At 34.9% G+C, this 25,086-nt stretch overlaps 1 protein-coding gene across 1 annotated transcript in view; it reads left to right on the top strand.

Annotated features, from left to right (window-relative positions):
• CHM (CHM Rab escort protein) overlaps positions 1-25,086 on the top strand; it is a 193,235-nt gene that overhangs the window by 19,517 nt on the left and 148,632 nt on the right. The window contains exon 3 of the mRNA XM_029240204.1: positions 2,103-2,169. Within this exon, the coding sequence (XP_029096037.1) occupies positions 2,103-2,169 (67 nt within the window). The remainder of the gene's footprint in view (positions 1-2,102; positions 2,170-25,086) is intronic.

The following is a 25,086-nucleotide window of genomic DNA, read 5'->3' as shown; positions in this document are numbered from 1 at the left end:
TGGGTGTATGTTTGGAGTAGTATTTAGGTGAAAATGTAGTGCTTCTAAAATATCTTTCTGAAGAAAATAAAAGTAGGTATTCTTTATAGAGCAAGTACCCTCTGCTAACAACTGAACAACCCTATGAGGTAGATGGTGGTATTCCCATTGATGGATGAAGAAACAAAAGCTAAGAGAAGTCAAGTGACTTGCCTGAGATCTCATAGCTAGTTACGCAGCAAAACTAAGATTCAAACTTAGCTCTGTCTGACTGGGACCATGCCCATTTCATTATGTTGCTATCCTGCCCTTACATCCTCATTCTCAGACTCTTGTCCAAGTTGGAGAGAGTGAATTTACCATGGTAATTTGAATTTGTGATGCCGAATTACTGAATTACTTGATCTTTGGCAAATTATTTAACATTTCTCATCCCATTTTTTTCGCATGGATAATACTGCCGGCTTCCCAGAGTTATAATGAGGAATAAATGAGATGATGTATATGAAAATGCATTGTGAATCATAAAGCCCTGTACTGATGTTTGGTGATGTATTATTAATGCTGTCATTATTACACATGTAAACATACTACTAATCCTGCTTCCTGAATATTTCTTTGCTATTGTCCTTTTTAAGCCACTTAGCAGCTTTTACAGTACCATAGTGACTGAATTTCATTAATAAGGAAAGTTATTTTTTAGATATAAAAAGCTCAGATAGTCTTAAGACAAAAGACATTAGAACAATACAGTTTTAACCGTTTGAAGAACTAAGTATGCTTAACTATTTAGAATTTTCCTTTCTTCCTTCTATTTCCTCCTACACCACAAAATTTTTTCCTGTGTATTATATCCAAAGTTAAGGTTGCAACTTTATGATGGCTTATTTCCAATAATTGATATTTAATGGCTATATTCAGTACATTTGGTCAGAACTTCTTTTTTGAACCAAACATTTTATACCCACAAAGCGTTCACCACTAGAAAACTCTAGTTCTTCCATGAATGCAGCAGAATCTTTTGTTTAATGTGGTTTTAACTACAGATTGACTACATAAGTTGCTTCCATATGCATATTGCTTTTTACATAAAGAAGATAATCATTCTCTTTTCTTGAAATCCTTGATGCTTAGTGTGTAGTTTAAACCCTTGCCAAAAGAATGCTATTTCTTTTCTACTAGGTAAAATTCCAAGAGGTCCGTGGTATCTCATTGTAGGGAAACAGTAGCAGCACTAAACTTTCAAAACATGCTTTGTTCATCAGACTGATATAAAAGATTTAATAGCCTCTGTTGAAATGGTATCTCTTATGATAAAAAGTTATGGAAGAGTCTTAAATTTACAACATAGAGTATTAACTAGTTGATGTAGCTGAACATCTGAATTTTTTATTATAAAATTGTTATCTTTAGTAAATTTTTTTGGTACTGGTAGTAGTAATATATATATTTCCTTTTATGATAAACTTTATGGTGTGGCTTAATTTAATTCCCAAACAGTAATATTCTTATCAAACTGCTGTATTAACCAGAAGTAAAATAATATATCATGTAAATGGCCTCTTTTTAAATTAGTTAAGCTATTGCTTAAACTGAAAAATGTATGCCATTCCCCCAAAGAGGCACTGTGGCTTGGAGTTAAGATTTGGGTTAAAATTTCAACTCTAGAACTTTTTTTTTTTTGTAAAGCATTGGGCAGCAAGTTAACCAATTTGCACCCTAGTTTCTTCTTCATCTCTAAAATGTGTATGCAGATCCTTCTCTCTCAGTGCATTTGGGAGAATCAGATGAGCTAGTGTGTGAACATAGTTTCTAAATAATAAAGTGCTATATGAACAATATTTTGACAGTTGCTCATTTATGGTAATTGGTAGATAAAAAGAGTTTAAGTACTTGATTTTTAAAAACCTCTCTTCCACATGATAAAATTTTCAGTATTACTAGTATATGTTTAAGAAACATCATTCAACAGCATAATAATACAAACTATAATTTTGAATACAAGAATGAGCCTCTTTTGTTAAACTCTTCTATACAGCGATGGCATGAATATTTTTTGTGTTTTATATATATATATATATATATTTCTACATTCTAAATGATATAGGTGTATGTTTTTATAGGTTTGCCTGAATCCATCATTGCGGCTGCATGTTCAAGAAGTGGCCAGAGGGTTCTGCATGTTGATTCGTAAGTTTATCAATGGTAGCATTTGATACTTCCTAAATACCTCTATACAAAATTAAAATTTAAATATACACACGTGTTTGTGTATATATATACATCCTATATAAACTTTTTAAGTTAGGAAAACAATTGGAATTGTTTAATTTTCACCAAAAACATGTGAAATATATAATGTACAGGTTTTACTATTATACTCTGTGAAATGGTGTTCTGTTTCCTTTGAGGATAAACCAAATGTATCATAATTTTATTTTTCACATGAGTGATTTTGTTTTTTTAAATGATAATTCTCCAAGAGGCTTGGAAACCTCACACCTGACCATTTAATTATATACATGTGTGGGTGTGTAAAACCTGTATATGCTGTTGTATTTTAGGCTTTGTATTTGATTATTGAAAAAAATCAGCTGATAAGAGTATGTGGTTTTCTTAAAATTCATCAAAATTTAAACTATTAGAAAAATCTAGAATATCTAGAATTTTGTTTTCCCCTTCTTCCTTAAATGTGATGATAAAAAGGAAGTTAATGGAAAATTCAAGTTTAAGATAAAGCATAAATCTTTCCCTTCCTGCTTCCTCCTGAAACAAACCCTTAACTTTTTGCCTATCTATTTAATGCTTTTGACCGTTGTATTTTGGCCCTTTAATTGTTCATTAAATAGGAGTAGAAAGGAAACAAGAAATAATGAGTTTATATTTTCTGTTTGATAGTAACTGCAAGTTTTTCAGAATGTCAGAATACTAAGAATAACAAGATTTGCTATAGTTCACAGTGCCTTCTCATATATTATCCCATTGTAAATATGTAGGAATCCAAAAGTGGTATTAGTTCATTTACCCTTTCTAAATTTATTTTCAAAGCATAACTCCTCAGTTATTGGATGAAATTTCTAAATTAAATTAGTTTCTGTTCTCAAGTCCTGCTCTTGGAATTCTCTTTCACTATCATATGTGTAACTGCTGTGTTAATGTCTTAATTCAGTCTTTTTGACATATGGATTCACATGCTGAAAAACTTGCTGCCTTGAAAGCTGAGGTACTGAGCCAGTGTGCTTTAAAAAGGCTTAATAAGAATGTAAATTCAAATTTATTTCTGATAATGTTAATTAACCTAAAATTGAAAATAAAATCTTAAATTTCCCAAAGTTATTTGTTGTGCTCACACTGTAAGCTACTTCCCATATCAGTTTCTTTGCACGTTATATAATTTAACTCTCGTCACAGCTGAGTGAGGAGGGTGGTGTTATCCCAATTTAGCAAATGGGGGTGGGATGTGAGGCATAGAGAGGTTAAGTAATTTTTCTAACTTTACCCAGCTAGTGCATGTCTAAGTTTAAATGCAAATTTATTTTGTGTTTTCTTATTCTAAAACCTGAGATTTTCACACAACGAAGAATATTTTATAAATCACATAGGGTTTACTGATATTACAAAGTAAATTTTGATTAGGAATATAAGAAGCTAAATCTAATTTCGGTAAACAATGAATCAATTAGAAAGACTTGATAATGTTAAGAACTTATACCTTAATACATAGTATTTCAAAGTGACAAAACTTCTATTTTAGAGCCTCAGGCTTGGTAGCTTTTGAGAGTTTAGATACATCTAGGTATTGATTTATAGAATGTTTTCCTGCTCTGAGCCAGGTTTAAATATTTTCTCATTTTTGTTCATTTTAGCATTTATGGTTCTTCATAGTTAGATTCAATCTTCCCTAGCCCTTTCATTTCTGCTTTACATCTACAATAGTACCGTATGTCTCTGTTCCACGGACATGCCTTACCATGTTTTCTTTTTTTTTTTAACATCTTTATTGGAGTATATCTTTTTTTTAAATAACTTTTAAATTGTGGTAAAAAGAACACATAACATAAAATTTGCCATCTTAACTATTTCTAAGTGTATACAGTTGAGTAGTGTTAAGTATATTCATATTGTTGTGTAGCAGATCTCCAGGACTTTTGATATTACAAACCTGAACTCTATGCCCATTGAACAATAACTCTCCATTCCTCTTCCCCCCAGCCCTGGCAACTACCATTCTACTTTCTGTCTCCATGAATTTTACTTCTCTAGATTCCTCATATAATTGGAATTATACGTTATTTGTCTTTTTGTGATTGGCTTATTTCAGTCAGTATAATGTCCTCAAGGCTCATCCATTTTGTATCATGTGTCAGAATTTCCTTCCTTTTTAAGGCTGAATAATATTCCATTGTATGTATATACTATATTCATCTGTTTATAAACATTTGACTCGCTTCCACCTCTTGACTATAGTGAATAATGCTGCTATGAACATGGATGTGCAAATATATCGTCAAGATCCTGCTTTCAGTTCTTTTAGATATATACCCAGAATTGATATAGTAATTCTATTTTTAATTTTTTGAGGAACTGCCTTACTACTTTCCGTAGCAATGGTACCTTTTACATTTCAACCAACTTCCCGTGCTTTGGCTCCAACTGGGAAGTTGTGTATGGGCTTTTAAGCTAGTATACCTGGGTTTAAGTCCTGGTTTCTTCACTTACTAGGTGTGTAACCTTTGACAAATTAATTAATCTTTCTGTAACTCAGTTTCTTGATCTAAAGTGCATTATAATAGTAATTTATAAATTGTTTATTGGATTAAATAAAATAATCAATGTAATGGATTTATAACAGTGCCTGAAACATAGTAAGCCCTTAGTAAATGTTAACTTATATTACTCTAACAATACTGTTGTTTGTTGTTGTTGAGAAATGTTGTTCTTTGGTAGGTGAATTCTCTTTTTTTATTTTCTGATTGCTTTGATATTCTTCTGTTTGTCTTTATAGTTATATAGTCTTCCTCTTATCTGTCAAGGTGTGGATTTTATTTCTATTTATACTGTTCAGAAATTGTTTTGTTTCTTGAAATCAGATGACTTATGCCTTTTGTTGGTGGGAAAACCCTCAACTGTTTCTTCAAACATCTCTCTTCTTTCTTTTGGAAATTCTCTTATAAATTACACCTTTTCATTCTATCCTTTATGCCTTTTAATGTCACTTTCATATTTTTCATCTTTTTACCTTTTGATAGAGCATTCTGAGTAGTTTTCTCAGCTTTATCTTCTTGTTCTGGGGTTAGCAACTATGGCCCACAGGTCAGCCACTTGTTTTTTTTTTTTTTTTTAATAAAGTCATATTGGAACACAACCATGCTTATTATATGCTTATAGATATACATGTTTACATATTGACTATGGCTGCTTTCACACTACAAAGTCAAAGAGTTAAGTAGTTGCAACAAAAACTGTGGTCTGCAAAGCCTAAAAATTTACTATCTGGCCCTTTATAGAAAATGTTTGCAGACCTCTAGTTCATTAACTCTGTCTTTAGATGAGTCTAATTTTCTATTTATCCTAGCTATCATTTTCTTCAATGACTTTCATTTCTAGAAGTCCTGTTGGGTTATTTTTTAAAGCCATCGTGTTCTTTCTTTGTGTTTCAATTCATTTTTTTAAAAACGTGTGAAATATTTTATGTGAAGTTCTTTGAGGTTTAATACTGCTCTTTGTCATTTTCTCTCCATCTTCAGGGTCAGTACTCTTTCTTATTTCCTTTCCCTAAAATTTCCAGTTTTTCTTTAGCGGGGCTTTATCTGTGGGAATGCTGTGTGACCTGTTTGAGGGGGTATGTTCGTACTAAGTGGTTTTGCATTTACTTTTGCCTGGTCAGCCAGTGCTATTACTGACCATATTAGTTCCTATTGCTGCTGTAACAAATTACCACAAATGTAGTAGCTTAACACAACACAAAGTTATTCTTTTACAGTTCTGCAGGTCAGAAGTATGAAATGAATCTTACGGGTCTGAAATAAAGTTGTAGGCAGGCAGTGTTACATTCCTTTTGGAGGATTCAGGGGAGCATCTGTTTCCTTATCTTTTTCAGCTTCTAGAGGCCACCTCATTCCTTGGCTCATGGCCCCTTCTTCCATCTTCAAGAGCCTCACTTCACCCTCTATCATGCTACCTTGTTTTTCTGCCCTTGACCTTCTTGCCTCTCTCATAAGGAACCTTGTGTTTACATTGGGGCCTACCTGGATACTGTAGGATATTCCTCCCATCTCAGGATACTTTATTTATGCATGTTAGCAAAGTCCGTTTTGTCATATAAGAAAGCTTATTCACAGCTTCTGGGGATTAGGACATCGACAACTTTGGGGAACCATCATCTACTACACTGGCTCAAAACAATTTGTATGTTAATTTCTAGGCTTGAGGGTTCTTGGTTTATGTGAGTAGCATGTATTAGAACACCATAATCACCTGTGGTTCAAGTTTGCAGTTGTAAATTCTCATAGAAATTTCCCCTTCCGCCTACAGCCTGCTTCAACAGTATCCCATCATGTACTCTCTCTAAGTATACAGTATTCTCTCACATCTTTATGCCTTTTTTCATGCTGGTCCCTATTCTATGTGAATAGAGTACTCCTTCTTTAGGACATAGCTAGTATACCACTTTCTAGTGATGTCTTCCTTGATAATCCAAGTAGTATTAATTTTTTCTATTTGCCTGTACTTTCAAGTCTTCTGTACATTCTTATAATATTTTTCACACAGTATTATTATTGTTTATAGATCTCTTGGCTCTATTAGACTTTTAGAGATTAGGGATCATGTCTTAGTCATCTTAATATCCCCAGTGCCTGAGAGGTCTGGAATACAGCAGTCCCTAAATAAATATTTGATAAATATTATATATGCCAAGCCACTGTTCTAGTGATGGGAATTTAGAATTGCCTCATATATGCTCAGTGCAACATTGGTCCTTGCTCATCTACGGATGGTAGATTCATGGTAGTTTGGAAGGGAGTTATCTGTTGATGAGAAAGTTGAGGTTTGTCCATAGTCAAACAAGCAGATGACTGGGGACAAACTCAGATCTTATTCCTATTCCAACATTCTTTGAAATATACCACACTGTCTTTGTTGTTGATGTACCTGTATATATTTATTAAAAACCAATTAGTTGAATTATTCTAACTAATTCTAATTTGTAGACACAGTAGAAAATCATTACCTTGTATTTTTGCTTATTTCTCAATTAAGTTCTACTGTTGAATAGATTAGAATCATGCTTCTCAAACTGTAGTGGTGTTCTGGCGCTTGGGGTGGTGGTGGCATATGAAGCCAAAGGATAAACAGTGGAGCATCTGCCTGGTGTGTAAATTTTATAAACATTATAATACATTAAATGCATTAAAATATTAAGATTTTCTGAACAAATTTTAGATTTGTGGTAAAGTTGAAAAATTAGTACAGAGAGGTTCTGTATATACTTTATTCAGCTTCTCCTAATGCTAACATCTCATGTAGCCGTAGTACCATTATCAAAACTTAGAAATTAATATTGGTGGAATACTAACTACTAAACTGTAGACCTAATTTGAATTTCACTGATTTTTTTCAATAATGTTATATTTCTGTTTCAGGTTCTGGTCCAGGATCCCACTTTGCATTTAGTTGTTAATAGTCTCAAATTATCTCCCCCAAGGTACACTAATGTTTGCCTAATGGTCATTTTCTATTTTCCTCTTCCCATTTTCACTTATTTATTGCAATTCTTCTGTAAATAAGAGCTGTCTCTTCTTCCTCATTTATTTATTTATTAAATTATATGTATCACTGTGGGTTCATAGATATTTATTTTATACTATGGGTTATAATCTCATACTACCATTGTTTATTTTGTTGTTCAAATTGTTTCAGCTTTGGTCATTGTGAGTTCCTTCCAGTTGGTTCCTGTGTCCTTGTGAAATAGCCTATCCTTGTTTGAGCACTTCCTTTCTTTCTGACACTGCAAGATGCTCCAGCCTCATCTTGTGTTTTCCCTGTTCTAGCCCTAGAATCAACCACTTTTCCAAGAGCCCTCTCTCTGTGTATTTAAGAATGGGATTTAGAAACCAAGTTCTGAATACTAGGTATCATTACTACTGGGCTTCCCTTTTCTCCACATCCTCTCCAACATTTGTTATTTGTGTTCTTTTTGATAATAGTCATACTGACAAGTATGAGGTGATATCTCATTGTGGTTTTGATTTGCATTTCCCTAATGATTAGTGATGTTGAGCATCTTTTCATGTGTTAGAGAATGTTCTGATTTCATTCTTTTACATGTAGCTGTCTGGTTTTCCCAGCACCAGTTATTGAAGAGACTGTCTTTCCTCCATTATATATTCTTACTTCCTTTGTTGTAGATTAATTGACTATAAGTACATGGTTTATTTCTGGGCTCTCTATTCTGTTCCACTGATCTATGTGTCTGTTTTTGTGCCAGTACCAGACTGTTTTGATTACTGTAGCTTTGTATTATAGTCTGAAATCAGGGGGCATGATTCCTCTAGATCTGTTCTTCTTACTCAAGATTGTTTTGGCTATTCGGGGTCTTTTGTGTTTCCATAAAGTTTTTGAATTATTTGTTCAGGTTCTGTGGAAAATGCCATTGGTATTCTGATACAGATTGCATTGACTCTTTGGATTTCCTTGGGTAGTATGGTCATTTTAACAATTTTACTTCTTCCAGTCCAAGAGCACAGTATATCTTTCCATCTGTTTGTATCCTCTTCAGTTTCTTTCATCAGTATCTTATAGTTTTCTGAGTATGGGTCTTTTACCTCCTTAGGTAGGTTTATTCCTAGGTATTTCATTCTTTTTGATGTGATGGTAAATGGGGTGGGTTTTTTTACTTTCTCTTTCTGATAGTTCATTGTTAGTGTATAGAAATACAACAGATTTCTGTTCATTAATTTTGTATTCTTCAACTTTACTGAATTCATTGAGCTCTAGTAGTTTTCTTGTGGCGTCTTTAGGATTATCTATGTATAGTATGATGTCATCTGCAAACAGTGACAGTTTTATTTCGTTTCCAATTTGGGCTCCTTTTATTTCTTTTTCTTGTCTGATTACTGTGGTTAGGACTTCCAATACTATGTTGAATAAGTTTGGTGAGAGTAGGCATCCTTGCCTTGTTCCTGATCTTACAGGAAGTGCTTTCAGCTTTTCGCCATTGAGTATGGATTTTAGCTGTGGGTTTGTCATATATAGCCTTTATTACATGGAGGTATGTTCCCTGCATGCCCACTTTCTGGAGAGTTTTTATCATACATGGATGTTGAATTTTGTCAGAAGTTTTTTTCTGCATCTATTGAGATGGTCATATGGTTTTTATTCTTCAATTTGTTAATGTGGTGTATCACATTGATTGATTTATGGATATTGAAAAATTCTTGCATTCCTGGGAAGATGTACTTTTTTTTTTGTTTTATACTTAAACAACATTTTAACTTGCCAAAAATGTGATTTTCCAATTAATTGTAATGGGCTATATATTATTTTATTCATACAAACACACTGCAATTTATTTAACCAATTCTCTACTGCTGTATTTGAGGCTGTTTCCAGTTTCCTGTTATAAGTAAAATGTGGACATCCATATAGATATGGCTTTTATTTATAAATTTCTAATATTTTGGGAAAAAGGGTATTTTCCCAAATTTTTACCACATTTGTATATTTGTAAAATCACCTTATGATCTTTTTCTTTAATTTAAAAATTCACAAAGTCAGTGACTTTAATGAGATTGTGTAACTGCTGTGCCTCAATAAGCTTAAGTGTTATGATAAGGAATTAGGTAAAATTCTCTTTTTTTTGCAGGAAGATTTATGTAGTTAGCCAGCAGAATAGTGACCTGAACTGATTATTTCATCCTGATGAACTGTTGAGTGGTATTGTTTTTCTAATCTTGGTTAAAGTCTTTCTTACATTAAAACATTAGATATTAACTGAGACAAAAGCTATAGGAATAAGAGCAGACAAAAATGTACTTTGAGTTTTTTTATGTGTATGGACTACATTCATGATTTTGTGAAGATCAACTTAGTACTTTAACCTCCTGACACTGTTTACATTTATATACCATTTAAGTGATGATAGTTGATGGTTCTGAAATGACTCATTATAAAATCCTAAGTACAACCTTTGTTGATTTATAAGCACTATCCAAGCATTATCACTATCAACAGCAGCTAATCTCATTTAAAATAGTCATTTCATTGCTGTGTTGTCATAAAATTCACAGGCAGATTTTAAATTAAAGTTAACTTCTGCCAAATTGTAATTGAAGGAGCTCTATTTTTGTGTGCCAGTTATCTGTCTAAATAAATGTAAAATCTGTGGTTCTTTTTAGAGAACTACATTTACAGTAGATATTAATGAGCTGTTGACATGTGAAAGTTCGAGAATAGGTGCTGTGATTTAGAAAAGCAATTAGCAATTCAGAATGTAGAGATTGGCATTTACTTTAATCTTGAAGTTGCTGGAGGGAGGTGCAACAGGACCAAAAGTTTACACTTGAACAGAATCTACTTCTACCAATAATTGTTCATCTGCACATCCTCCATCAGTCTTTTCTTCTAATCATATATGTCATTGTTTAGTTTTATCTTGTTTCCTATAAGTCTTTACTTTCTACTGTAACTGCTTCAGACAAAGAGAAAATAAACTAAATAAATTGAAAATGATGATGTTACCTCACTGAATTAATCCAAATTCATGATTTCTTAGAGTCTTTTTAAAAACGAGTATTCAGTGTTTGAAGTCTTTACATCTGATTCTGTTAAGTATTTAGTGGATTTATGATGTCAACCCAAATGAAAGTCACAGATACAGCTGTTGATGTTTTAGTCTTATGTAATAACCATATTATTATTTCTAAAAGTTGAAAACATTGTTATACTTTAATAGTTTGACCAAAGAAGGATATTAATCTAAATAGTATTATCTTGTGGGGTTAGGAACTGATGTCACCATTACATGTCTATCAGTTTCTGGGCTAGATTTCTCTTTGGTCTGACAAACGACATTTTAGTTTTCTATTTAGCAACTGTGTCTAGTTAAGAATTATTTAGGAATTGTGATAAAGAGAAGTAAACAATTATTTTGTCTCTGGTTTGTTTTCTGTTTTTGTTTGTTTGAAAAAACTTTTTGCCTTTAATCAAAAATATTCATATGTTCGTCATAAAAATGTAAGCAATGTATATGTCTGTATATTACATGCACATATACATAAAAATATACATGTCATTCTGCCCACATACCACTCCCGAGAGACCACTGTTGGTGTGGTGTATTCTATCTGGTGGAGTTAAAGATAGTTTTATGAGAATGGATGAATGCATGAGTGAAAGGATAAAATGAATTGAATTGATGAGGTGAAAACATGCCATAATAGTGTCTCATCATCGTGTCTGTTTGCACATTCTTTTCACATTTAAGGATATTATTTAGTAATACTATGTTATGGTACTAATAGTGGAAAAAACAATTAAAAAACAATTTTTTACACAGATAAATAATTGATCAAAACTAGATGAGATCATATAGGATTATATTAGGAAAATTCATCCCAGTAAGTTTCTTGAGAGTTGTAGAGCTATGGCTGACCAGGATTTCAAAGGACACTTTCTGGGTTCACTGTTTCTCCACCATTGATTTGACATTATTTTGACATCCCCTTTTCCTCTATATCATTTTTCATCTTTATGTTTTGGCACTGAGGTGGGAGACACTAAAATTTGCCAAGAATTCTCACTTCTCAAGAAATGTATACATTATGATTAGAAACCAGTTGTAAAACCAGATGAGATTATGGGTATTGCTAGTCCCCGAGTATTGAGAGGTGAACAACAAAACAGATCATGACTCCTGCCCTCATGATGACCTTGGACCCTAGTAGGGGGAAATAGACATTCAACATGCTTAAATTTTATATTATAAATTGTGCTTATGAAGGAAAAAAGGGGAGTGCTCTAAGAGAGTAATGGGGGTATTATTTAGATTCGGTGGTAGGAGGGTGGCTTGAATGGGAGTGGTTACAATAACTTCTTATTGACTTCTCACCATGGATATGGGACTATAAGGATATTTGAGAACTAGCATCATTTTCCTTTTATAGGAAGAGTTAAAGTGATTTCTCATTAGAGGCATTATTTTTGTGTGGCTTAATAGAACTCTACCTCATTGAGTCACCTCAGAAATTGCATCTGCAGTTGTGTGTCAAATGAATTTTATGATGTTTTTCTGCCCTGGAAATTAATATGTGGAATTGAGTGAAAAATTTCAGTCTGATGCCTTGCTTCTGCAGTGAAAGAACAAAAATAATCTGTTCAGATGTTCAATGATTATTGGCTCCTAAAAAAAGGAACCGGTATTGATTCAACAGCTAATCCTATTGTGAAGTTTCTTTTTAGTGGTTTTAGTTTGTGAAAATTCAGGTCTGTTTATGTTTTTTTAATGCAAAAATAAAACAACATGGCTGTTTCTCTTATACTGGAATACTTGCACATATGTCAATAAGGTAGCTCAAAGATAAGTATTTGAAAGGTTTTAGATTTAAGACTACCATAAAGGGATAGGGAAGTAAAAGAAATGTAACCTCACTTAGAAGAAAAATTTTTTCTTTACCTTCTATTACCTAGATGAAAGGAAGAAAACCTCGCTGTGTCTCCTGTAAGGATGAGAAAAATATATCAAAGAAGGAAGTGTTACCCTAGCTTTTCCCTTTCTCTGTTCCCCCATGTTAAAGACATTTCCTGAAGTCTGTGGCACTAATTTATGAATGAAAGTAGTTTTCAGTTGCTTAACATAATCTAGTATTCAGGATGGTGTATGCTGTTACAAACAACGTGCTGTAATAATAATAGCTACCATTTACTGAATATTTGCTCAGTACTGTGTTAGGTACTTTACAAATATTAAGCTATTTAATTTTTATTATATTGCTCTAAAAGAAGTATAAATTCTCTCCTTCTGCAGATGAGGAAACAAACTCAGAGAATTGAAATAACTTGTCCAATGTCACATTTCTATTAAGGGGACGAACCAGGATTTAAAGCCAGGTCCATTAGACTGCAACGCCTATGCTCTTTCACTAAGATAAGCTGTAGGGTTGGAAGACAAACAAATCCTGGGTTTGATGATCAGGAGACCCAATTCAGGCTGTTACTCTGTCACTGATTAGTTATGTGACTTATGTTGTTTTCTTCAACTGTAAAATTGGCGTAGCGTACCACCTACCTTGAAGAGTCCCTGTGAGGGACCAGTGGGATACATGTAAAAAATTGAGGTGTGGCCAGCAAGGTCTGACAGTCATATGTACCAGGTTCACTAAAAGGCTTTTACTTTGGAATCACTGGGAATATGTTCAGTCTTTATTTTGGAGGGCAGTGTGGGAAAAAAAAAAATCCTTGGAAGCAATTTGTGAATTTTTATGGTTTTGAGACAGAAATGTCATTTTATCTTTAGTTCACTGAAATCTGTATGACAGGAGCTTCATTTGCAAATGACAATTCTTGCATAAGGAGGATTTTTTTCCTATAGAGCTCAAACAGAGGCTAGATTGATTGAGATAGCTCTTTGCAGAAATCATGATATATCAGCATCTCTCTAGATATTACTTTTACTTGTTTTATTCAGTGGGTTTGAATGAGGATAGCTTTCACACAGACCAGAAAACTACAGGCAAAGATAATTGAATGTACATATGCATTTTTCACTACCTCTCCTTGCCCCCCCAACCTTCTTCCTCTTGAGCAATTTCTTTATCATTCACCCTCCTTCTCCTTCGAAAAGGAGGGTTTTGTGGGTTTTGTTTTTACTTTGAAACGGCAACTGTTCTTACCAGCTCCTTGGAGCTTTGAAGACTATTAATCAGCTTGACAGCTGGAAGCAGAGTGATCGACAGCAATAAAGCTTAAAGCTTTTTCTTATCACTCTGATTTCTCTTTTTTCCCCATTAATGAAACTGGAGTTTGATTTGCCTTTCCATGGCAAAGCAAGGGTAAATTTTAGGAGCTGTGACTATGAAGTAGAGGATAGGGAAAAAGGGAGAGGGGGTCAACAATCTTCAATCCTTTGACTTGTCAGTTCTGTTGTTCTCTCAGCAGTCCCCATTCTTGTCTCTCTCTCTTCTTCCTTCTCAGGGTTGTCAGTGAACCTAGCTATGCCTGGCTGGCACTGGACTCTGGTAATTGCCAATGAAAAGGGCACTGGATATTCCTGTGGGTGTGTTCTCCTGTGTCTACACTTGGCATGGGGGGGGAGGATGATAACTTACTATGTGCTAGGCACTGCTTTAAGTGCTTTCATTCCTATATTTAAGATAAATCGAGGCTTTTAAAGAGTAACTGTAAGGTTATTGGCTGAGGTCACACAGCTAGTAAGAGGCACAGCTGGGGTTTGAACCCAGGTCCATATGATCCTGAAGCCTTAACTAATAGCAATGTATTTACTCCTCTTAGTTAACAATTATGACCATGTATTAAGGGTTCCAAGATGACCAAACTGCTGTTATTGCCCTTAAGTTTCTCCTGGTCTAGTCAGAGGAAACACTCATGCAGTCTAATTACAAGACAATATAAAAATTGTATAATGATTCATTCATTAGTGTATAGGCTAGGCTACCGTGAAGCAATCATATCGGTTATACTGGGCTACAGTAAAGCAATCATATTACTACCTCTTTATCAATGCATGAATTGTTATACCTGTAAATAAATGTGAATTTCTTTTTTCACATTAAAAAAGACAGTATGGGGCTTCCCTGGTGGCGCAGTGGTTGAGAGTCCGCCTGCCGATGCAGGGAACGCGGGTTCGTGCCCCGGTCCGGGAGGATCCCGCGTGCCGCGGAGCGGCTGGGCCCATGGGCCATGGCCGCTGGGCCTGCGCGTCCGGAGCCTGTGCTCCGCAGCGGGGTGGGGGTGGGGGCGGGGCGGGGCGCAGCGGTGAGAGGCCCGCGTACCGCAAAAAAAAAAAAAAACAGTATGACAGCTCTTACAGAAGTATGTGCAGAGCTCTAGAAGCACACAGATCAGTTTTATTTATATATTGTAGCGCTGAAGGCTTCACAGGGAAAATGATACTGGATTTGAGTAGTTCTGACTGGTTTGACTAGTTCCACCATTAGTTTTGTGATGGAATAGCCTTGGGTATAGGATATAGCATTAATAAAAGCAGAGAGACATGCAGGCACTTGACTCACTCAGGCAGTGTTAACTGTGTGGTTGTGGCTAATGCATTGGATGCATGGCAGAGAAGAGTGATGTCTAGAGATAAAGCTGGACAGTAAGTTGGAAGTAAGTTTTGAAGGTTCTTAGAGCGATGCCAAGGATTTTGGACTCTACTCTAGACGCATTAGTAAACCACTAAACATCTTTATGCCAGGGAATGACATAATGTGTTCTGCCAAGACCTGATCACAATGGCAGTAATGTGAAGGTTGGGTTGGAAGGGAAGAAACTAGAGGCAGGGAAACCTTTGAGGAGGCTAATGAAAAGAAAAAAATGGGATAAGAGAGAGGGCCTGAAATAAGGCAGCAGTGGTAAGGATCCAAAGATAGAAGGGGTTTGAGGAATTAACAAATGAGGAAGGGATGATGAGTGAGTTCAAGATTTTCTAGCATTGGCAGCTGTGAGAATCGTGTTGGCATTTATTGAAATGGGGAAACCAAGAGGAAAACCAAATTTTGGGTGGGGAACAGTTAATAAATTTGCCTTTTGGACCTGTAGAGCTTAAAATTAATCTGGGATATTTAGTGGAGGGAGATGTCCAGTAAGCTAATGACTCATGATATGTATTCTCAGTACAGAAATATCAATAGCTATGAGTCTGGAGCTCTCCCCAGAGGGCCCAGATTGGAGATGGCAATTTGTGAGTCATTGGTAGAGAAGTGATGATTGAGTCAGTAGGAATAGATGAGATCATAGAGGAAGACAAGAATTGAGGGCAGCCTTTGTACATTACCCACTCGTCTACCTGGCTTGGTTGTCTAAAAATGGATTTGAATGGGTGGACTAGTGTGGAATGACTAACAACTCTAAACATAGGAAGGTCTCTTCTCCAGCCCTAATGACTGGGAACACATCCTGCCATTTCGTTCTGGCAGACTGATCTGATTGCCAAAGCAGCTTCCTATAGCTTTATAGGATTCTAAAAACCAAGTAAGGGTTTGGTCTTCCTCTCTAACATTAGAACTGCATCTGTGTACTCTACTAAGGAGGCTGACCTTCCTTGATCTTAGAATGAGGGTATGGTGAAAGGAGCTTGACTTTGTGTATCAAGTATATGGAGCTTTTAGTAAATGAGAATTTGTGTAGGGGGTAACTCTATTATATTCCCTAAGCTGTTCTGTTATTTGTCAACAAGGAAGACAGAAACATGTCATGGTTCTTTGTAATACTACAACCAAATTTAAATAGAATAGAGCCTCTTTCAGTGTGCATGGTGTATAGCTGGCAAATTGATACAAGTAGACATGCCACACTATTATTTTCCTACTCCTATCATATACAGAAAGATATTTGTGCACATTAAATATGAGATATGTAATAAAATTGATTGTAATTTAGGTCCTAGAAATGAATAGTCCCTCCAGGTTTGGCATTAGAGTAGATGTAGTCATGAAGTTATTATTCCATTTTCATTATCCAGATGAGTTGGAGAAACAAAACAAAAATTAGACTTCATCCCATCTAATGTCTGTAAATATCAATAGATCCCATTGCCTTTACTTATAGTAAGTCAGATTCCAAGATTTGTATTTTGTGCTTATGTTTATAATTTTAAGTATTCCAGTCTTGCAGGTTATAGCAGGCAGTGTTTCATATAGTGGAAAGAGCATAGGCTTGGGGGCCTGATATGCCCTGGGCTTAATTAAGGGCCGGCTCTGCCATTTCCTAGCTGAGTGAGTTAAAACAAGATACTCAACTTCATGGTTGGTTTTTTTCTTTTTTCTTCTAATTTTAAAATGGGGATAATTATAGCACCGATCTCTCAGGATTCTTGTCAAGATTAAATGAGATAGTGAATGGAAAATGACAAGCTCAACATATATAGTACCTATTTTTCTTCTTCCCCTTAACATGAATTAAGCCAGCATTTCTCAAAATATGTTGTTGAACCAAATGCTATTTCAAAAAAAAAATGCTCATTGGTTAACTGAATTTATTCCTTCTTGGAGAGAACAGACATTAACATATTTAATGGTGCTGAGAAGGTCTGCCATAAATAAACCATTTTCTGGTGGTTTTACTCTTTTAAACATAGCATGTTCCAAATTTATTTTGTCATTGTAACTTTTTTCTTGGAATCCCTGTTAACAGCCCATGTTATTGATGGGATACAGTTTGGAAAAGGTGAATTTAGTAATTGGGTCCAGGTGCTATTTGATAGCTAAGTGTTTGGCTTCATTAAACCACAGTGACCATTACAATATCCTATGGTCTAAATGTTGCTAGCCAGCTTAGATGTTTGGGATTGTTTATGTTGCAGTGGACAGGATTAGGGTTTGGAAAGCTAAGTTTCAGTGGCAGTCCTGCCAGTTGTAGCTGTGTGGCCCTGAACTGACTTAATCTCTACATAGACTGTTTTCAGTGTCTTCATCTGTAAAATAACAGCCTTATCTGCCTCACAAGATTGTTGGAAGAATCCATGAGAAAATAGTTGTGAAAACGATTTTGAAAATGAAAGATGCTGTCAGTGGAAGGTGGTATTACTACTATCCTAGGAAAAGGAATTTAGGAGCAGTGAATATAGAATAGGGGCATGTAGAGTTTAGGCTAAGCTGCTTCTCTTTTCTGTTGAGCAGGTTTGCCCTCCATCTGCTACCTTCCTGAAAACATTTTCAACTCCTCAGTTTCCTAATGATTAAAATGGTTCCCAGATGAATGTGCCTGAATGTCAGTAGCTCTATCTTTTGTCAATGTTCTTGTCCTTGTTTACAGAAGCTATTTCCCAATACAGGATGTAGTTTAGCATCATGTAACTATGGCTGTTGCTAAATATTCAATACTGATTTGTAATTATGATGCACAATAGAAAAGAAAATTGTTAGGATTTAATTAATAGGCTCTAATTAATAGGCTTAATCCTCTGCCTTCTCTTACAGTTAGTTCAACTTTCTCTATGTCTACCTGTAATGTATTTCTTTTCTGTTAGTAGACATTAAGCAAAGTGATGTTGCTTTAACGTTAAACACTGTAAACGACGAGAAATCTCTTGTTACTCTTTTATACTATTTTTTCTGTTTTACTGGTTGGTGTTAATGAAGACAGTTGTGTAACTCATTTCCTTTGTGTGTCTGGAAAAACGTAGGTGGTACTTTGAGTAAGCTTTATGAAACTTTAGAAAGATTAAAACCATGTTTTCTACAATTATAAAGTCAATATTTCACACAATGCAAAGCTGTACCTCAGTATTGTGATAACTGGGCTTTTCTGCCTTTGAAAATAAAAATGTCTGTTTGTGATTTTTACTGTTCTAGCTGAAAATTATAGGTCACTTTTCCATCATGAAACTTGAGAGGGCTTTAGATAATAGTTTTATGTTTGATGTTTAAATACTGTGAATACTCACTCTCTAGTTTCACAGATAAACTCTAGTTTTAAGGAAGTCTTTTTCATCATATAAAATAGTGTTCCTGGCAATAGAGATAAACGTCGTCCTTCATCATAAACTACTTTTTCCTTTACTTGATGTACAGAGACAGATGTGACACAAAATTGGCAGAAAATGTTCCATTCCCCTTTTTCCTCAGTCAGGAAGTTCTCACTTTGTCCTTAAAATAAATTGTATCTATGGTTTTAAAAACAAAACCAGTAACTTAGCCTTGTTATTCATTACAGAAGCAGTTTTAAAGACTGTAGAAATAGTATTTTATAATTGAATTTGAATGTCAGAATTCTGAAGCTATATCTTTAAAGATAAAATTTAAGAAAATATTTGGTGGGCTTTAATTATTACTATTTCTATTGCAATAATGTTCTAGAGAGCATATTACAATGTTGTATTGATTTTTTATTTTTCTTTTTGTCATGATTTTGACACCTAAATTCTTTGGCTTTTTCTTTAGGGTATTGTAAACAATATTTAGAACCATGCAAATACCAAAATGAATTTAGTCAAAATCTGCTTTGGTTTTATAGTGAGTTTATTAATAATTATGTTACCCTCTTTTGTCAGAAAGACCACAGTAATGAAAACCATGTTTCACCTTTTACATACATAATTGGATGAGATCACCAGATGCTGATGTTAAGAGCACATCAACAGGAAAAGTTGAAAATAGGAGCTGCATGGAAAAATACTAGAACCAATTAGCTCTGTCAAAAACCATATGACCAAGTATAGGGGAGAAAAATAGAATTTGACCATGAACTGACCTCAGGTCATTTAATAATGGAAAGAAACAGAAAGATGGCCCTTCTTAGAGCTTTTTAAGACTTTTAATAATAGCAGAAAATGTCTTGGAAATTGGCACATTGTGGTCAGTGTTTGAAAACTCACGTTAGATTACTTTTGTTTTTCTAAAATTTTATTATGATAATTTTCAAACATACACAGAAAAGTTGAGAAAATTGCACTGTGAACAGCTGTGTTTCCCCTACCTAGATTCTACCACTAACATTTTGCTGTATTTGCTTTATTATATAATTATACATTTACTGATTTTTCTATCCATCTATCATTCCATCTTACTGTTTTATGCATTTCAGAGTAAGTTGTACATGTCCAGTACCTTCAGTCTGGAACACTTCATGCGTATCATTATTTATGGTTCTTTTTTTTGAGATAAAATTGCAAGAAAATGCACAGATCTTAAGTGTACCACTTAATAAGTTTTAGCAAATGCATACACTTGTGTAACTAAGGACCTTATCAAGATAAAGAACATTGCCATCGCTCCAGAAAGTTTCCTCACGCCCCTTCAAAGTCAATTCCTGCCCTTATTCCCACCCTCAAAGGCAACCACTCTTAGGATGTTTTTCACCACAGATCAATTAATTTAGCTTGTTCCAGAGCTTCATATAAAAGGAATCATGGAGAATGCACTCTTTTGGAACAAAGCTTCTTTCACTTAGCATAACGTTTTTTGAAATTCATTGACGCTGTTATATTTGTATCAGTAGTTTATTCCTTTTCATTAGTGAATAGTGTCCATCATATGGATATACCACAGCTTATTTATGTAGTCTCCTATTGATGGATATTTGAATTGTTACCAGTTTGGAGCTATTGATGAATAAAGATGCTATGAAAAAACTTTTACAGCTCTTTTGTGAACATATGCTTTCCTTGTGTGTAAATACCTAGGAATGGAATTACTGGGTCATAGGGTTGGTATATGTTTAGTTTTGTAAGAAACTGCCTGACAGTTTTCCAAAGTATTTGTACCATTTTTTACTCCCACCAAAATGTGTGAGCATTCTGGCCATCCACACCAACACCTGGTCTTGTAAGTCTTTTTAATTTTAACTATTCTGGTGTATGTGTAGCGGTATCTCATGTTCATTTTTAATGCTTATTTTAATGTATATTTACCCAATGACTAATGATGTTGAGCACCTTTTCATATGTTTATTAACCACATCTATCTTCCTTTGTGAAATGTCTGTTCAAACCCTTTGCCCACTTTAAAATTTGCATATTTGTCTTATGTTTAAGTTGAAAGAGTTCTTTCTATCCTGGATACCAGTCCTTTGTCAGATATGTTTTGTGACTATTTCTCCTACTTTGCCTAGCCCATTCATTTTTTAAAATGACGTATTTTGTGGAAAAGTTTTTCATTTTGTTGAATTCTAGTTTATCGATAGTTTTTTTTTTTCCCCAGAGGTCCTTGAATGCCATTCTAGAGTGTGGCATTTCCCAGGAGTAATTGATCCAATAAATACTATTATTTGGAAATAATGACATGAATACCTAACACTGCACAGTACTTCCTACACCCCAGGCAGTATTCCAAGCTCTGTAGAGTAACTGGCCAAGATCAAAAAGCTGGCAAGAGTGCATGGAGGCTTAAGTTTTTTCTTGCTATAAATCTCATGCTGTCTAAAATACTACAGGCAGACCTTGTTTTATTGCGCTTTGCTTTCACAGATACTGTGTTTTTTACAAACTGAAGGAGTGTGACAACCCTGTGTCAAGCAAGCCCATTGGTGCCATTTTTCCAACAGCATTGGCTCACTTGGTGTCTCTGTGTCACATTTCGGCAATTCTCACAATATTTCAAACTTTTTCATCATTACTGTATTTGTTATGGTGATCTGTGATCAGTGATCTTTGATGTTATGACAGCCAAAAGATTGTGACATGCTGAAAGCTCAGATGATGATTAGCAGTGTTTAGCAATAAAGTACTGTTCAGTTAAGGTATGTACATTGTTCTTTTTGTTTTGTTTTTCTTTTTTAAATTTAATTAATCGATCAATTAATTAATTAATTAATTTACATCTTTATTGGAGTATAATTGCTTTACAACAGTGTGCTAGTTTCTGCTTTATAACAAGGTGAATCAGTTATACATATATATATGTTCCCATCTCTCTTCCCTCTTGCATCTCACTCCCACCCATCCTCCCTATCCCACCCCTCTAGGTGGTCACAAAGCACCAAGCTGATCTCCCTGTGCTATACGGCTGCTTCCCACTAGCTATCTATTTTACATTTGGTGGTGTATATATGTCCATGCCTCTCTCTCGCTTTGTCACAGCTTACTCTTCCCCCTCCCCATATCCTCAAGTCCATTCTCTAGTAGGTCTGTGTCTTTATTCCTGTCTTACCCCTAGGTTCTTCATGACATTTCTTTTTGCTAAATTCTATATATATGTATTAGCATACGGTATTTGTCTTTCTCTTTCTGACTTACTTCACTCTGTATGACAGGCACTAGGTCCATCCACCTCATTACAAGAGCTCAATTTCGTTTCTTTTTATGGCTGAGTAATATTCCATTGTATATATGTGCCACATCTTCTTTATCCATTCATCCGATGATGGGCACTTAGGTTGTTTCCATCTCCGGGCTATTGTAACTAGAGCTGCAATGAACATTTTGGTACATGACTCTTTTTGAATTCTGGTTTTCTCAGGGTATATGCCCAGTAGTGAGATTGCTGGGTCGTATGGTAGTTCTATTTTTAGTTTTTAAGGAACCTCCGTACTGTTCTCCATAGTGGCTGTACCAATTCACATTCCCACCAGCAGTGCAAGAGTGTTCCCTTTTCTCCACACCCTCTCCAGCATTTATTGTTTCTAGATTTTTTGATGATGGCCATTCTGACTGGTGTGAGATGACATCTCATTGTAGTTTTGATTTGCATTTCTCTAATGATTAATGATGTTGAGCATTCTTTCACGTGTTTGTTCGCAGTCTGTATATCTTCTTTGGAGAAATGTCTATTTAGGTCTTCTGCCCATTTTTGGATTGGGTTGTTTGTTTTTTTGTTACTGAGCTGCATGAGCTGCTTGTAAATTTTGGAGATTAATCCTTTTTCAGTTGCTTCATTTGCAAATATTTTCTCCCATTCTGAGGGTTTTCTTTTGGTCTTGTTTATGGTTTCCTTTGCTGTGCAAAAGCTTTGAAGTTTCATTAGGTCCCATTTTTTTATTTTTGGTTTTGTTTCCATTTCTCTGGGAGGTGGGTCAAAAAGGATCTTGCTGTGATTTATGTCATAGAGTGTTCTGCCTATGTTTTCCTCTAAGAGTTTGATAGCTTCTGGCCTTACATTTAAATCTTTAATCCATTTGGAGCTTATTTTTGTGTATGGTGTTACAGAGTGTTCTAATTTCATTCCTTTACATGTGGCTGTGCAGTTTTCCCAGCACCACTTATTGAAGAGGCTGTCTTTTCTCTACTGTATATTTTTGCCTCCTTTATCAAAGATGAGGTGACCATATGTGTGTGGGTTTATCTCTGGGCTTTCTATCCTGTTCCATTGATCTATATTTCTGTTTTTGTGCCAGTACCATACTGTCTTGATTACTGTAGCTTTGTAGTATAGTCTGAACTCAGGTAGCCTGATTCCTCCAGCTCCATTTTTCGTTCTCAAGATTGCTTTGGCTATTCGGAGTCTTTCGTGTTTCCATACAAATTGTGAAATTTTTTGTTCTAATTCTGTGAAAAATGCCAGTGGTAGTTTGAAAGGGATTGCATTGAATCTGTGGATTGCTTTGGGTAGTAAAGTCGTTTTCACAATGTTGATTCTTCCAATCCAAGAACATGGTATATCTCTCCATCTATTTGTATCATCTTTAATTTCTTTCATCAGTGTCTTATAATTTTCTGCATACAGGTCTTTTGTCTTCTTAGGTAGGTTTATTCCTAGATATTTTATTCTTTTTGCTGCAATGGTAAATGGGAGTGTTTTCTTGATTTCACTTTCAGATTTTTCATCATTAGTGTATAGGAATGCCAGAGATTTCTGTGCATTAATTTCTGCTAGCATCTTTAGGATTCTCTTTGTATAGTATCATGTCATCTGCAAACAGTGACAGTTTTACTTCTTCTTTTCCGATTTGGATTCCATTTATTTCATTTTGTTCTCTGATTGCTGTGGCTGAAACTTCCAAAACTATGTTGAATAAGAGTGGTGAGAGTGGGCAACCTTGTCTTGTTCCTGATCTTAGTGGAAATGCTTTCAGTTTTTTCACCATCGAGGATGATGTTGGCTGTGGGTTTGTCATATACGGCCTTTATTTTGTTGAGGAAAGTTCCCTCTGTGCCTACTTTCTGCAGGTTTTTTTATCATAAGTGAGTGTTGAATTTTGTTGAAAGCTTTCTCTGCATGTATTGAGATGATCATGTTTTTTTCCTTCAATTTGTTAATATGGTGTATCACGTTGATTGATTTGTGTATAATGAAGAATCATTGCATTCCTGGAATAAACCCCACTTGATCATGGTGTATGATCCTGTTAATGTGCTGTTGGATTCTGTTTGCTAGTATTTTGTTGAGGATTTTTGCATCTATGTTCATCAGTGATATTGGCCTGTAGTTTTCTTTCTTTGTGACATCCTTGGCTGGTTTTGGTATCAGGGTGATGGTGGCCTTGTAGAATGAGTTTGGGAGTGTTCCTCCCTCTGCTATATTTTGGAAGAGTTTGAGAAGGATAGCTGTTAGCTCTTTTCTAAATGTTTGATAGAATTCGCCTGTGAAGCAGTCTGGTCCTGGGCTTTTGTTTGTTGGAAGATTTTTAATCACAGTTTCAATTTCAGTGCTTGTGATTGGTCTGTTCATATTTTCTATTTCTTCCTGTTTCAGTCTTGGCAGGTTGTGTATTTCTAAGAATTTGTCCATTTCTTCCAGGTTGTCCATTTTATTGGCATAGAATTGCTTGTAGTAATCTCTCATGATCTTTTGTATTTTTGCAATGTCAGTGTTACCTCTCCTTTTTCATTTCTAATTGTATTGATTTCAGTCTTCTCCCTTTTTTTCTTGATGAATCTGGCTAATGGTTTATCATTTTTTTTATCTTCTCAAAGAACCAGCTTTTAGGTTTATTGATCTTTGCTCTCGTTTCCTTCATTTCTTTTTCATTTATTTCTGATCTGATCTTTATGATCACTTTACTTCTGCTATCTTTGGGGTTCTTTTGTTCTTCTTTCTCTAACTGCTTTATTTGCAAGTTTAGGTTGTTTATACGAGATGTTTCCTGTTTCATAAGGTGGGATTGTATTGCTATAAAGTTCCCTCTTAGAACTGCTTTTGCTACATCCCATAGGTTTTGGGTCGCTGTGTCTTCATTGTCATTTGTTTCTAGGTTTTTTTTTTATTTCCTCTTTGATTTCTTCAGTGATCACTTCGTTATTAAGTAGTGTATTGTTTAACCTCCATGTGTTTGTGTTTTTTACAAGTCTTCTTCTGTAATTGATGTCTAGTCTCATAGCGTTGTGGTCAGAAAAGATACTTGATACAATTTCATTTTTATTAAATTTACCAAGGCTTGATTTTTGACCCAAGATATGATCTATCCTGGAGAATGTTCCATGAGCACTTGAGAAAAATGGGTATTCTCTTATTTTTGGATGTAATGTCCTATAAATATCAATTAAGTTCTTCTTGTTTA

This window comes from Monodon monoceros, unplaced genomic scaffold, assembly GCF_005190385.1.
Source record: "Monodon monoceros isolate NGI ecotype Baffin Bay Population unplaced genomic scaffold, NGI_Narwhal_1 Super_Scaffold_22, whole genome shotgun sequence".
Lineage (NCBI taxonomy): Eukaryota > Metazoa > Chordata > Mammalia > Artiodactyla > Monodontidae > Monodon > Monodon monoceros.
This window is presented reverse-complemented; position numbering and strand designations above follow the sequence as displayed.